The 13,881-nt window shown below is 48.3% G+C and overlaps 1 protein-coding gene and 2 non-coding genes across 3 annotated transcripts; 2 read left to right on the top strand and 1 right to left on the bottom strand.

The window, feature by feature from the left end:
- Positions 1-1,632: 1,632 nt before the first annotated feature.
- Pmar_PMAR020215 (ATP-dependent hsl protease ATP-binding subunit hslu, putative) lies at positions 1,633-11,717 on the bottom strand (the record flags this gene model as incomplete). The annotated part of the gene is made up of 39 exons (XM_002766997.1): positions 1,633-1,692; positions 1,792-1,843; positions 2,152-2,238; positions 2,453-2,542; positions 2,669-2,803; positions 2,877-2,992; positions 3,098-3,238; positions 3,287-3,420; positions 3,547-3,685; positions 3,736-3,828; positions 4,281-4,386; positions 4,542-4,640; positions 4,733-4,845; positions 4,983-5,078; positions 5,232-5,400; positions 5,940-6,010; positions 6,209-6,274; positions 6,324-6,410; positions 6,568-6,639; positions 6,696-6,838; positions 7,191-7,310; positions 7,469-7,553; positions 7,599-7,679; positions 8,127-8,285; positions 8,335-8,429; positions 8,626-8,774; positions 8,819-9,036; positions 9,213-9,310; positions 9,664-9,758; positions 10,048-10,133; positions 10,194-10,439; positions 10,484-10,576; positions 10,624-10,690; positions 10,738-10,790; positions 10,830-10,945; positions 10,989-11,094; positions 11,157-11,243; positions 11,292-11,365; positions 11,597-11,717. 39 exons carry the CDS (start codon positions 11,715-11,717, stop codon positions 1,633-1,635), a joined length of 4,218 nt encoding a protein of 1,405 aa, XP_002767043.1.
- Positions 4,084-4,155, top strand: Pmar_PMAR020217. Its single transcript has one exon. It is a non-coding gene; the product is annotated as a tRNA-Ala (tRNA).
- Positions 5,568-5,639, top strand: Pmar_PMAR020216. Its single transcript has one exon. It is a non-coding gene; the product is annotated as a tRNA-Ala (tRNA).
- Positions 11,718-13,881: the final 2,164 nt, after the last annotated feature.

Here is a 13,881-nt window from a genome sequence, read left to right as displayed (position 1 = left end):
ACGCAATTCTTCTCCGCTCAGGCCCCGCTGGAAATGTCTCTAGACGTTGCTGACGTATCAGCATTGGTGAGCCTCCTCAATGAGCCTTCAAGTGGTTTGACTAGCAAGTGTGAAGTGAACAGAGAAGTTCGGCTCTGGCATCACTTGCGGCGGATGCAGCGTAGCGCAGTGGAAGGTTCGTAGCTTCCACCTCTGAAAAACAAAGGCTTCTTCCCAGGCATTTGCATACGTTTCTATCGAGCCATGCGTTCACTCGCGGCTCAATTGGCATCACACATGGGCATTTCTCTATACCAGTAAGACAACAGCTAGGGATCTCGACTACTATCATGCTCAGAAGCATCGAGGTCAGCGAGGCCGAAGATCAGGAGGGCCCTCTTGTCAAGTCGCCAATGTCTGACATTTCGGAGGTGAAGCTTCGTGCTCGTGACTTCGTAGCCGTTGAACCGAACACTCACGATTACTCTACTACCGAGTCCGAGAGTGCTCACCGAGGGCCAGTTGTTTCCGAGGCTGAGTGCCAACGTATATTCAATAGATTGTATTCCGATGCAATAGAGCATCGAGAGCAGAGAACTGCCAAAGCCGAGCAGAAACGACAGGAAGAACGACAACGGGAGGTTGCGGAATGCTCCTTCTCCCCGGTTATTATCGCCGGCGACTCGAACTTCAGTCCGCATCGGGCTCGTAGGGCGAGCTTGAGGCTCTACCAAGATGCAGACAACCGGCGACAGAGGCGGAGACGTATTGAGGAGGAAACCTTCTGTCGCGACCCTTATTCGGCTGCGATAACTCCATCGAAGTCCGTTAGCGCTATTTCTGATCGACTCTACCGAGAAGCTGCGATAAGGCAGCAAAAGCGCGCCGAATTGGCCGCCAAGTCGCTATCGAGCTTCAGCCCAGACTGCTCCAAGAGTAGACGGTCTTTCGATACACTCCTGAACATAACATTTCCGAAAGGAACCGAGACTATCGAATGTAGCGATCAAGAAAGCGGATGGACCGGGTACGCAGGGAAATTCACAGTTACCAGTGACAGCTATCACTCGTACTCATTCAGGTCGCAAGCCGTTTCAGAAGCGAACGATGAGGATGAGCCCTCTGGGTGAGTACTGCTACTGTGAAGTCATAATGCATTTCATAGAGACTAGAAACTACAGCTTCTACTTACATGTTCAGATCGGAGGTTTGGGTTGACGACCCGAGCCTCGGTGAGGGGCGGGAACTCGTCGACATGACCGATGCTACTCTCGAGGCTTATAGATTGTTGGGAAAGTTGCAGCGATCCGGGTCGGAGAACGACACGGATTTCTTAGAAGTTGTCGCCTTGTGACCATTGTCCAACGCCATGATACTCCGTTGTTCGTCTGATCTACCCCGACTGCGTTCAGTTAACAAACTTGGTTGTGGCTCCGCTCGGATGCTATCCGAGGCGCCACATAACTCTTTCAAGTATCAACTGAATCGTGCCGAATTACTCGATCTGAAGATAATGGCCTCGACCTCATCATGTCGGCTAGATAGTTCATCGTTTACCCGATCAACTTGTCGGCCACATTGACCGAGATTACAACGAACTCAATAAATCACAGATTCATTCACAAGAAACTCGGGTTTATCCCCATGCAATGACTAGATAACATACTTTGAGAGATCGGACTCAGTCATCAACGCCGCCACTGTTGCCTTCACCTATTCAGACACGCGATATGAAAAGCTCAAAGTGTAACGATATGCAAGGCTGAAACGATATCTAACTGTGATCTACCAAATCCGTCCGAACAACCTCACCTTATCCTTGTCGATTCGGACCTCTGTAGGACCTCCTGATCCCGCATCGAACCTGGAAAGATAACTGCTGTTCCTCCCCTCAGCATGCTTAAGGCGATGTCATTCAATTCTATTCGTAAGGGATTAGCTGTCACAGTAAGCGCAATCTAAGGACTTGATGTCGTGTGGCAGCCTCAACTTCCTAACTATTGCTCATATGATATGAGTCATATCATCCTGAAATTTCGTGTAGGAACTCCCTCAACATGATTATATTGTTTAAATGTGCCACAGGCTTTATTTTCGAAAAAAATATTCTGTAGCAGACGCGATTTTGCGTTACTTCATTTGTTTGGATCGAACGCTCGCGACCAGCCTCACTTTATCTCCTCTAGCAGTGTACTCATGACACTCTGCAGTCGACGCGCGCCCGTGTTGGCTGAACTGCGATTCAACTCGAAGGCACTCCTAGAGAAATGAAATCAAAGGAACGCTGGTCCTGGCTAAGTCCATTTGTCAGCCCGCCTCGAGAAGACCCAACCAACAAAATGTGACGTTAGTCGATGTTCGTCCACACAGTCGCTTGATGCCTCTCAGCGACGAAACGAACCCTTTCACGGGGAAGAACAGCAATGACAATCCGCATTCGGATATGTGGAGAAAGTCGAAGATGAAAACTCACTTGGCGATCTCTTGCAACGCTTCCACATCGAATTGAATGTCGACTCCTTCAACCTTCAGAAGAGCCTGTTGTTGCATTGGCAGCGCGTACCTTGAGGATGTCCACTCCCAGTAGAAGACACGCAGAAAACGTAGTTGTTTCGACAGCGCTGAGTTCGGATTCACATACAGTACACGAATCGAGCATCGCAGATTTCGGTACAATGTGTTGAGTTACCGGACGCCTGTCAGTATACGGTAGAAGTCTTCGGTTGTGAGGGGCTTCAGAACGCTTCTTATCGGCAATCGCCCTTGTAGCTCTGGCATGATCTGCGCAGGTTTTGAAGTCGTGAATGCTCCCGCACAGATAAACCTGTACGGAATATGAACCAGTGATAATTATTTAGAACAGCGAGCCATGTTTCTCACGGGGCTTTCCAACTCACAGTATGTGCTCAGTCGATATTCGTCCGAGTCGGGGAGTGGTAACAACCGTTCCCTCTATCAGCGACAATAACTCCTTTTGTACTCCTCTGCGTTTCGAGCCAAAACCACTGGCGGTCTGAGCTATGACAGATAGTTCCTTGGGAACGTGTCCGTGCGCGGCTCACGGCGGTTTAGAAAACCAATGCCAGATCGCCTAAGGACCGGAAGACGATATACTCACCTCCCGCTCCTCACTGATAAGCTTGTCGAATTCGTCTATGAAGACCATCCCGCGCTCCTCGCACGTGACTCGTGCTCGTTCTCTTATCTCGGGTTCTCTGTCTATTATCAGGATGCTCGCATAGTGCTCAGTGACGAGGGACTACCACAATGCCAGGCTCGTAAGGTGCGATTTGTCGCGCAGGGCTACCATGGCATCGCGAACAGTGAGCTTGCTCCATCGCAGGGCTTCCTCAGCGTTGTGCATACGATTCGTTCCTGGCTTGTACAGATGTCGCCCATCAGCCACATCACGTCCCGAAACGGGTGATGGCGATGCTTGATCTACAACAGAGTAAATCTTGAGGAAAATGGTCATGATGGTAGTCGTTCAGAGCGGCCATCGCAGCCAAATATCGACGGATGCACTCTCGCTCGCGAGAAGCGCCAAATATCATGACTGTCACTGACCTTTGCGGCCTCTGCTGCCTTCTCCTCCATCAAAAATGCCCCCTGGCCTGCTCGGATCGATCGGTGCCGGGTGTGTGAGATGACTCTCGATTTCTATCTCAGTGTCCATAGTCCGAGGATCCTCCTTCTCAATCAGATCCTGGAGTTACTTCATACCGAGAGATCCCAGAGCCCCACTCCCCAGTTCACCTTCGCCGCTGTCACTGAGTCTTCCCCGGTTCCCTCGGGAGTACACAAATAGGATCTTGCTACCGCTTCAATAGCGAGCTGTCTGGCTTCGACCTAGGACAAGCCACTTATAGTCCTCTATGATTAATACGGAACATTAGTTGTTATATTTCGAGTAGGGGCTACTGCACAGGGTATTTCTGTCAGTGTACAACTGTGTCGAGACTGTGAGATTTGAAGGTACACATATTGCTTCAGAGATAATGTACAGGCGCCCAAAGAACTATTCCAGAGTTACTCCTGCACGATTTTCGACAAAACGAAGCATACGCGACCACAGGAATTACAAGATTATATATATGTATAGAAGGGCGTGTGGTGTAGTGGTATCACGTCTGCTTTGCATGCAGAAGGCCCCGAGTTCGAACCTCGGCACGTCCATATAAAAACATTACATAACGAGATTTACACTTGCACAAGAATATCTTGTCAGATGCGAATTCGCTTGATCATGAATCAAAACAGTTTTCTCAGCCCGCCTAGAGTGCGGTGTACCATATGCTCACCTGGACCTCCGACATGACCCGTTTCCGTTCCATGTCATACGAGGAGTCCGCTAGTTCGTGTATCATCGTTTGAGTATCTTCCCCAATGAATCCAACTTCAGTGTATCTCGACGATCGAACTAGATTATACAACTCTCCGATAAGAAGTGAAAAATTGCTAAGAAGCCAGACTTATTCTGGCTTCTCAGCAAATTCTCAGTAGAAAATCATATAGTCTATCTGATTTTCTTTCCTTTACTGTCTGTCCCCGAGAACTCCTACTTTGTAGCCACAACTTTCACAAGAGGCGCGCCGATCACGTCAGCTAGTCGCCTTGCGATTTCCGTCTTGCCGCATCCTGATGGGCCTTCCAGAAGAATGCTGAGAACAACGAGGGGGTCCAACACACAATGGACCATGAGTTGCGATTGAAGACCAGGGATGGAAACGATTGGACAATGCTTGCCGAATACTTGGTTGGTAGCAACTCTTTTCTCAGGCCTGCGTCGGGGATCTGCTGGCGTCTCCACCGATCTCTTACCGCAATCGCAACCACGCGTTTCGCGTCATTTTGTCCGATGATGAACTGACACAATCACATGGCGATATACTATTGACTAGTGGGAAATGAATGTTGGCCCTATGAAATGCATCGAAGTACTTTCTGTAGAAGAGGATTGTCGGTTACTCTCGAGCAAGACTGGGTCGTCAACTGCACCTCACCTCGTCCAAATGCTTTACAAGATCCTTAGGAGCGGGACATGCATAGCCATCTTTGGAGCTCCACATCCTTCCCGCTGCACCCGAGGACGGAGCTACCTGAAAGATTGCAATGAGCACCCTCCGTAGACTAGCAGGGCCTCAAGGCGCAGCTTCCTTTTTGGGGCTGAGTATACTTGTGTCACGAATTTACGACTCGAGAAGGAACGACGCCAGCTAGACGAAAGGAGTCCACTTGCAGGCCGTGTGTACCTTTGCGATCGTTGCGATCGTGCCGAACAGACGATGCCGAGTCGAAGCTATCATACTTCGACAAGAAATGAGAGGAATCCGAAGCTCCGCATCCCTGTGAACTCGACGACCGAGAATGTATGGAATATCCATGCGTAGTTTTGTCCGTGTGAAACGGTTTTCGGAGATTCTGAAGTAAATGAATCATCAAATAAAGTTCTAATTACGAAAGTATTGTACAATTCAACGTGAATCACAATCATCACAAGAACGCTCCTGATGATCGGCCTATAGGTAAGGCGTGAGTAATCAGCTGGCGTATATGAACCAGCGGACTCATCGACACCGAAGATCCATGGGCGTGTGATGTAGTGGTATCACGTCTGCTTTGCATGCAGAAGGCCCCGGGTTCAAACCCCGACACGTCCAATTTTATGTGGACCATATTCGCCAATACGTTTCAACCCATCCCTCGTGTCCTTCCTGCACCTCACTCGGAGAGGGGGAAATGGAAGAGGGGTGGCCAGAAGATGCGGTCGCCCCTCTCGTGCTGACATCCCCACGGTATTGGATGGGAATTACAATTTCCAACAACTATTGCTACTGAAAACAAATGCTTCGAACAACGTATCCTCAACTGCATTTACTCTATAACCAAACACATTACTGGATAGAAACAGTGTACTGCTGCACAATATTCACAAGTGACAAAGGGCAATAGGCACCGACTCTCGCTCCTCATCCATGTGGTGACGCACCTCCCCGGTACGCAACAGGGGAGTTGATCGCTGCCTCTGAATCTAAAGCGATGGATACAGAGCTCGTCTTAAGGCAGTGTACATGCCAATGACGCGAACCCACCCGTGTTGCCCTCACAGCGTCTCCCTAAGGCCTCGACCATTCGTGTCCGCCTCTCGTTATCGTTCGCTAGGAGCTCTCGATACTGCAGACCGACACCACGATGCCAACCCCGACGAGAAAGAGCACTCTCATCTCACCATTTTAGCATCTTTCGAAGCTGCCTGTGCCTGGGCTTGTGCGAGTTGCTTGCTTAAATCATCAATCTACAGTGGCAACATTGAGAGCTTTCGTGCCGTCCTCGCCGCTACTCACTTTCCCTCGGAGGCTCTTCGCGACTCGGTCAACGAGAGCCATGGTGGCATCGCAGTCGCCCGCCTCATTCATTTTTATGCCTTGGGCCTAACAAGAAACACCACGAACCGAGTTACCTCCGACCAAGCATCCCCCGAAGAGCGAATAGCCACTGAAAGGCCTGCTCAAGATCTCAGACCAATGCAACGGAGTCGATTCACCACGACCAGTGTGGCACGTTCAAGCACGAGGAATGAGCACCCACTTGTATCGAGTTCTTCAACTTATCATTTTCCGCATGGACCCTGTCAACCTCTTTCCGCAACTCGGTGAGTTCCTGAACAGGAGCAGATGCGGAAACATCAACGGTCAGCTCTCGATATGTCCACATACCTGCTCATGGGCACTGATGATGGACTGATAACCCGCAACGATCTTCTTCATCTGTGCACTGGACATGCCTCCCTCAGCAGTTGGCTCCTCGCCCTCCTCGTCAGCCCGAATGCTAGGGACACCATTCCCGCTATCGGTCGACACTGAACGCATACGCATCTCAATCCATCGGTTGACCAGTGAGGAGAGCAAGATACATCACACACTGCCTCATCACATATCACATTCGTAGAACAGAGCAGCCCTCAAGACTTCGGACTAAGGATCTCTTCGATACCCTCATGCGTTCGTCGACGTATTCGTCGAGAATACTCACCCGATATTTCGGCAATTAACACTGGATGGAAACTCACAACTGATTTCTATACAGAAGTATGAACACCCGTAAACAAGTAATGTACGCCAAATCATTCCGATTCACATTTTCATGCCATAGTTCAACCCGGATAGACCCCCTCCTGGACATTATCAGAATCCTCCGATAAAAAAACTCACCTTCCACGCTCTTCTCACTCATGTTTCCACTAGACTCCGCCTTCGATAACAGCCCTTGTAAGAAGCACTTCTTCGCCGCATCAAGAACCCGCTGGAGATCACTCCAAATACCCGGTGCATCTGATGCCCATCATGATCAACACAGTCAGCGTACTACTAGTACGGCACTAGCATTGTAGCACATATAGAGTTTCACCAGTGATGTGAAAAACAAATTTCACTTCGCGTAAACGGGTGAAACTCCATTGATTCAATATGTGCTATATTATTGAACCCACCTCTATCGAACAGGCCTCCATCTCCTCTATGGTACTTCAACTGTAAAAGGCCGCTCAGATTGCCCACGAACGTCTTCACCGTGACCTACTCAAGTGAGGATACTCCCAGAACCAGCATTTCGACGTCTACCTTCATTTCCACAGCTTCCTGGACGACGGCGCTCTTGCCGCTCACTATGACAGCGCCAAGAACGGCACATGAGAGGCCGGACTAAGGCAGAGACAGACACCTACAGTACCACTCGTATAGAGAAGGGGAATCGGTGTGCAAGCGTAACTTTTCCATGAATCTCAAGATAATTTTTTCTTCTGAGTAGTCCTGATATATATACCCACAGGGTAGGACAGGACAACAGTTTTTCGACCCAAGATAGGCTTGCACACCTATTCATCCTCTCTAGACGACTGGTACTGTACAGCACGAGGAAGTTCTGTACCATAAATCACTCCGTATCGAATCACATACATTTAAAACGAGATTAACCCATCGACTTCAAACAACATATCCAAACCCCATGAAATGACCATTCTATATGGCGACCGCAGTGAAGAGAATTCATTCATGCGTCAGACAAACTTGAATTTTTCGTGCGAAAATCTCATAATCTCCCGAAGGGAAATGAAGACAGTCCTCACAACACAGTTCCTCCAGCCTTACAATGTAGACATCCTTCTTTCCTTGGTTGGGTATACGTGATGCAAGCCTTGTCAGAGTCGGTATGAGTATTGGGGAATTCCCAACCTCACCGCATACGTATTCATGCAGTTCCCCTCCATACGACGACCCCGCCGCCCATAGAAAGATCACTCGTAGGGCCTGAGCAAAACTAATACGCGACAGTACTGTCTTGCCCAGTCGAAGCTACTTGAGGAAGCAGGAAGGCATATTGATCGTTCCCTCTTTCCTCCTCTTCCTGAACACTACCAACATCCGCGACTGCCTTCACCAGAGATGATATACCTATCCAAAGCACGGTATCATCCAGGAACCTATAATGACCCCGGAAAAAAAAATTTTCCAAGTTTTTCGCATGGTCACATTTTTCGATCAGTTCCCCGTGTAAGTATAACATCAACGACATTTTCCCCACTGCTATCGAACTCCCGAGAACAATATTTCCCCTCGAATTTCGAAGCCTCCATCTATATAGTCTCACCCTCGAAATATATCTCTGCCACCTCAGCCTGTCTTTGTTCCGCTGCCAACAACATCTTCAGTGTAAAACCGGCTCGCTGCGGCGACATCCTCCACCCCTGGAGCGCCGAATCAACAACCTCTGGCGCTGTGCACAAGTACTTCGCCAGCCTGCACAGGACGGAATGAGCCGACCCAGACCGCCCCCTCCCTACCCCACAGGAGCCCCGCATAGTTCGTCCATCATATCACTGCGGATCGAATTGACAATCTCCTCAGATGAGGAAGAGGTCAGCATAGCATTGACAGCATATCCTATCATCTCAGGCCCACAGTCCTCATCAATGCCAAGATGCTTCGACAACCGCGACAGCCACTGGACAACTTCAGGCGAATCAGCTACCACGTTGGACGCGACCGTCTCCGAAAGAGTCTGAGAGCAGCAGTGTTGGAAAAACATAGGTTTTCAGCATTCCTCAGCCGAGCTTAGGAGTTCGGGTATGTACAAGTATACAGAACCCGACAGAACTCCACAAAACTTCCCCAGAATTTTCATATTGTCGCATAAGTGCATATTTTCCCACACTGGATACATCCATTCGCGATTACCTGCAACGCCCCTCTCCCTAATTCTGCACTGCCTGATGTACTCCGTACAACTTCAGATTCAAAACAGGTCACACATGACACCATCGATGCCAACACTCCTGAGACAAATTTCCATCACAAACATTACGTCTTTTATGTCAGCCAAAGATACTAATAAACGTATTCGTTATTAATATTAATATCGTATATACAGTACGCGCAATCTAGTCGTGCGAAGACGTGTCACCAGCTTAGCTCGTTATACAGGCCTCAAATTCGCCTGAAATTTTCAGCAGCATGTATCCTAGTATAGCTCTATCGCTCAAATACTACACGGGTCCAATTGCCAATTTTTACCCAAAATGCGACTGACTGAAAATACTTGCGACTTATCTTCCTGACCCAAGGTGTCTTATAATCATCTTAGTATGTATCATCCATCGAAATGGAGAAACTCTATCGCCAAGCTCACCTCCCATTTCTTCATTAACTTCAGAGTTCATCAACTCTACCACCCTCCTACATAGATCTACCAGAGGCTCCAACAGCCCCGTTTCTATTATGTACCTACATTGTGACGACTTAGGAAGAACCCTGGCCCCCCATAACATTGCATAGCAAATGTGATATAGGCCCTATCATTTTCTATATAAATGTCTATCAAATCCGTTTCATTCACCGAACACTTCAGAAAATGTTCAGCGAGGTTTCTAATAAAGCTGTGTAAGAGCTAGATGTCTCACGAGTATATTTTATTCTTAGCCTCAATTGACCCACCAACGCCGTTTCTATACTAAGGCGAGTTAAGGAGCACGAGGGAGAGTAGAACCCCATCACTCAATGCGACTGCACTTACTTCCTACACCCTTCATTCACTGCTAGCTGGTAAAGGCAGGCCGAAGACGCCGCTACGACCAAGGGCTGCGACAGGTTACTTCTGCCCTGAGAGTAAAAGAGCCACACGTCGTGCAAATCATGCAAAACCGGCCGCAGGACTACTACTAGGGTGATAAGGCTTTCAACTCCTCCTTGAAAACAAACTATTTTCTGCAAGTCGCCACCATCGCCCTTCTGCTGCCCACTACTGCTACTCGTAGACACACCCAAAGGAGGGACCAGCATGTGATACAAAAACTCCAATTCTACCGGTGCCGGCTCGAGCTCGGAGACTTCCAGCTGGTCCTCAGTAGACAACGTAGCTATCGCGCCTAGTAAGGAGCCTATCGCACAAGGCGAGTGCACTAGCGCCTAGACAGTGGTATGATGACACTCTTCCAAGTGACCAGACTCACCCCTGAAAGAGCCTCCCGAGGAGCGCCCAAGCCCAGCATGTCTGACTGTCGTACGATAGAGTTGCAAATTCTACACGCTGCATTTATACAAACCTACTAGGAGAACCCATGCATACCACCATTCTTTCAACGCTGAACACCTCCAAAGATCGTATGAAAGTCGTCCCGTTCGCCGAACGACTCATCACAAGAGAGACAGTAGAGGACCTGAAGCATGCCGTGGACAGTAACATCTCGTCCAGCTCTTCAGCTACCAGTCAACTTCATCACCGCCTCCAGCCTCCAGATGATTCCACAGCCTCTGCACCTGAGTCCACATGAACCATATAGCGACTACTTCTACTACCACTGCCAAGGCGTTCTCTGTGATTTCTTCAACGTAGTCCTGGAAAGCGTCGTCGTGTTTAATAGGCGCATCCTCCTCGCCAGTCAACACTCGAGTGAGCAGACTTATTACGATACCTACCACGTGCAGTCTACGACTTTTGGAAGCTCCACTCACTACCCATATTGGAAAGTCCTAAATCGTTAATCCCACTGTCTTGATTCACCAGTAAGCTCTCCAGAGATGTCTCCGCACACTCTCTAAGCCTGGCCATGCACTCGCTCAACTGAGAAGGCTCTTCCCATACAAACCGCTGCCTCCAAGTGCTAGAGAAAACTACGACATTACATGAGAGTCGCGCCGCAGTTCCTTAGGTGATGCGGAGTTCCTCTCTTTGCATTCCTTCAATGCCTCCACGACATCATATGTGCTAACCTACACAGCAAACAACGAGTTGTGCATACCGTGACAAGACACCCTCACATCGCGGTCTATGCTGTCGGCCAGAGCTGAGAAGAAGTCCGCACCTTCCTTAGCGGCACTGGTGGCCTTCGAAACTAAAAAAACGACAAGTCTCGCGACCGATCATCACAAGACGTAACGAATGAGTTAAATTAAACTCCTAAACTTCCAAATAAACCGGGTATGATATTAATTTTCTTGTAATTGTGGTATCTTGTGAAAGCCATGTGTAAAAAATTAACCAAATGGATAAAAAGTTAAATTTGTCGGTAAAAAATTAATTTGCCCTGAGAATGCTGTAGACGCACTCCACTCAAATATCCTACCTGCCGTCGTATCCCACTTAGCCTGGACGGAGTCATCACCATCGACAGCATCAGACGCAGGCGTCGGGTCACCCTCCAAGGCACTTGTGATGGAGGAGGCTAGGTTGAAGAGGAAAGACATTCCATAGTATAATCTACTATAAGATGTGCATATACAGTTTCAGATGCCGTCAGTCAAAGCCTCTTTCGATTTAATATGATGCTGATTTGGTGAACTCGTTAACCAAGTCGTAATTCACTTCTTCGTCCTTCGTGAATGGGAACTCCTGATATATATCGCTAGTTTATGAGTACAGTATACATTTAATACCGCCTTGGAGCGAACGACACCCTAGTGCTTCACTCGTCCTCCGTAATACCCCGGATGACTTCAACAAAACAACTTTACCATCAAGAATCACCAGTGTTGGAATATATGTTCGCTCACCTCAGCTGAGTTCAGAAATTTCTAGAGTTACATTATACAAGTTTACACAAGACCTAGTGTAAGAAAACCAACAATATTTCCCTGCAATTTCCTCCCAGTTTCCACATGTGGTTCACCGTGTGCACACTCTCCCACATTGATATCTCGACAAGACACAGTGCCAGCGCTGAGATCCTCTCACAAACTCAGACATCAGCATAAAAAGAGCATGATTTGTCTGCGAGTTGCATCGGAGAAGGTGACTGCAGGTACTGGGCCTCTCTCACAATGATACTCAACACAAGCCGCCGTGAGTATTCCCAAACTTAGGGCGCCTGAAAGTGCTCGCTAAAGTACACCTTTACAACCTTTATTTCACCATTAAAAACTTCAATTTCCCCAGGCGAGCAAGTTAGTGCCCCAAGATACCCCTATTGGAACTCCAATTTCGACGGTGCGAGGGAACTTGAATACCGTCAACACGTCGGTTTAGGAACTTCAATTTCATTTACCGTACCCGAGTTGATCAGTCTGAGGATGAGCAAACTGGTCATTTGCGCTCGATGGTGACGGGATGTAGTAGCCCGCTCCACGACATCCTCCAGAGGTGCTGAGCTCTCCCTCGATCGGTAGAGTTAGACGGCAACAGTCTACGGCAGTACCTCCAGACTGGCGCTCTCCCTCCCTTTTCTGTTGACTGGCTAGAGTTGATAAACGTTTCACCTATGGCTCGTACAATCTACCATGTCAAACGTGTATAATTTAGTTTCCACTCAAAAAAAATTTCATTTACACGTCGACTTAGGAACTTCAATTTCGTTGACACGTCGATTTAGGAACTTCAATTTCGTTGACACGTCGATTTAGCAACTTCAATTTCGTTGACACGTCGATTTAGCAACTTCAATTTCGTTGACACGTCGATTTAGGAACTTCAATTTCGTTGACATGTCGATTTAGCAACTTCGCTTTCGACATAATAGTAACTCCTTTTTCGCACATAGGAACATCAATTTTGGTAGAAGTCCGCGATGGAGCTGCAGCAATCCTAATCCTAGTATGTCCACAGTTGATGTGTCCAAGTTGTACAACCAAGGTTAACCGCCGAGTGATAGCTCTTATCCACGCTTGTCAAAAAACCCTCGCGACTGACAAGTCTGAAACCCAATGGAATTGCAAATTTTTTGAACTGCTGCTGTCGTCACGTCATTGAACGCATGTCACATGCAGCATGTGTATACTACTTCCCCTTGCGGACTTGCTTGATTTAACAATCATCACTTGGATCAGCCGTTTTTCGAAACACAGCTCGTTTTTGCGTGAGTCTCTGTTGCACGCATACACACGTACAGTGAGCGCAAGGATCGTACAAGCAGTTTAACTTCATAGTCTCCATCCGTCTCTTTTATGACGTTCCAGAACGAACCGATTTTCCTCCATCAATTGCGGGAAGAAGAGAACTCTCGAAAGAAAAGACGGCTGATGCCGACGAATATGACAGTGATTGGACCCGGCCTCTTACAGGACGCTGAGTGGTCCCGGGTCGACACAAGCCGACTGAAGCACGCCGATGAACTCAAGGAGGTAAGCGTCCGACTATCTTGGAGGCTCCTCGATATAGCGCGCATGACAGTTTCACAATAATCATTATAATCGTGATCCGTAATCATCATAGTTCAGATCCCCCTCTCGCTCCACGGCTGTCATCGTTCCGGTTGCAGGTTCTTACTGGCAACAGACTGGTGTCATTAACGACCATTGGCAGTGGAGAAGCACTCGTCCATGGGTTAACCGAAGCGACAACGGTGAAGACCAGGGTGTAGAGACAGGGTCGTGATGGTGAGAAGTCTTGCGACCTTCCTCATTTCCCTCCGAGTGA

Source organism: Perkinsus marinus, assembly GCF_000006405.1.
Source record: "Perkinsus marinus ATCC 50983 genomic scaffold scf_1104296971228, whole genome shotgun sequence".
NCBI lineage: Eukaryota > Perkinsozoa > Perkinsida > Perkinsidae > Perkinsus > Perkinsus marinus.
This window is presented reverse-complemented; position numbering and strand designations above follow the sequence as displayed.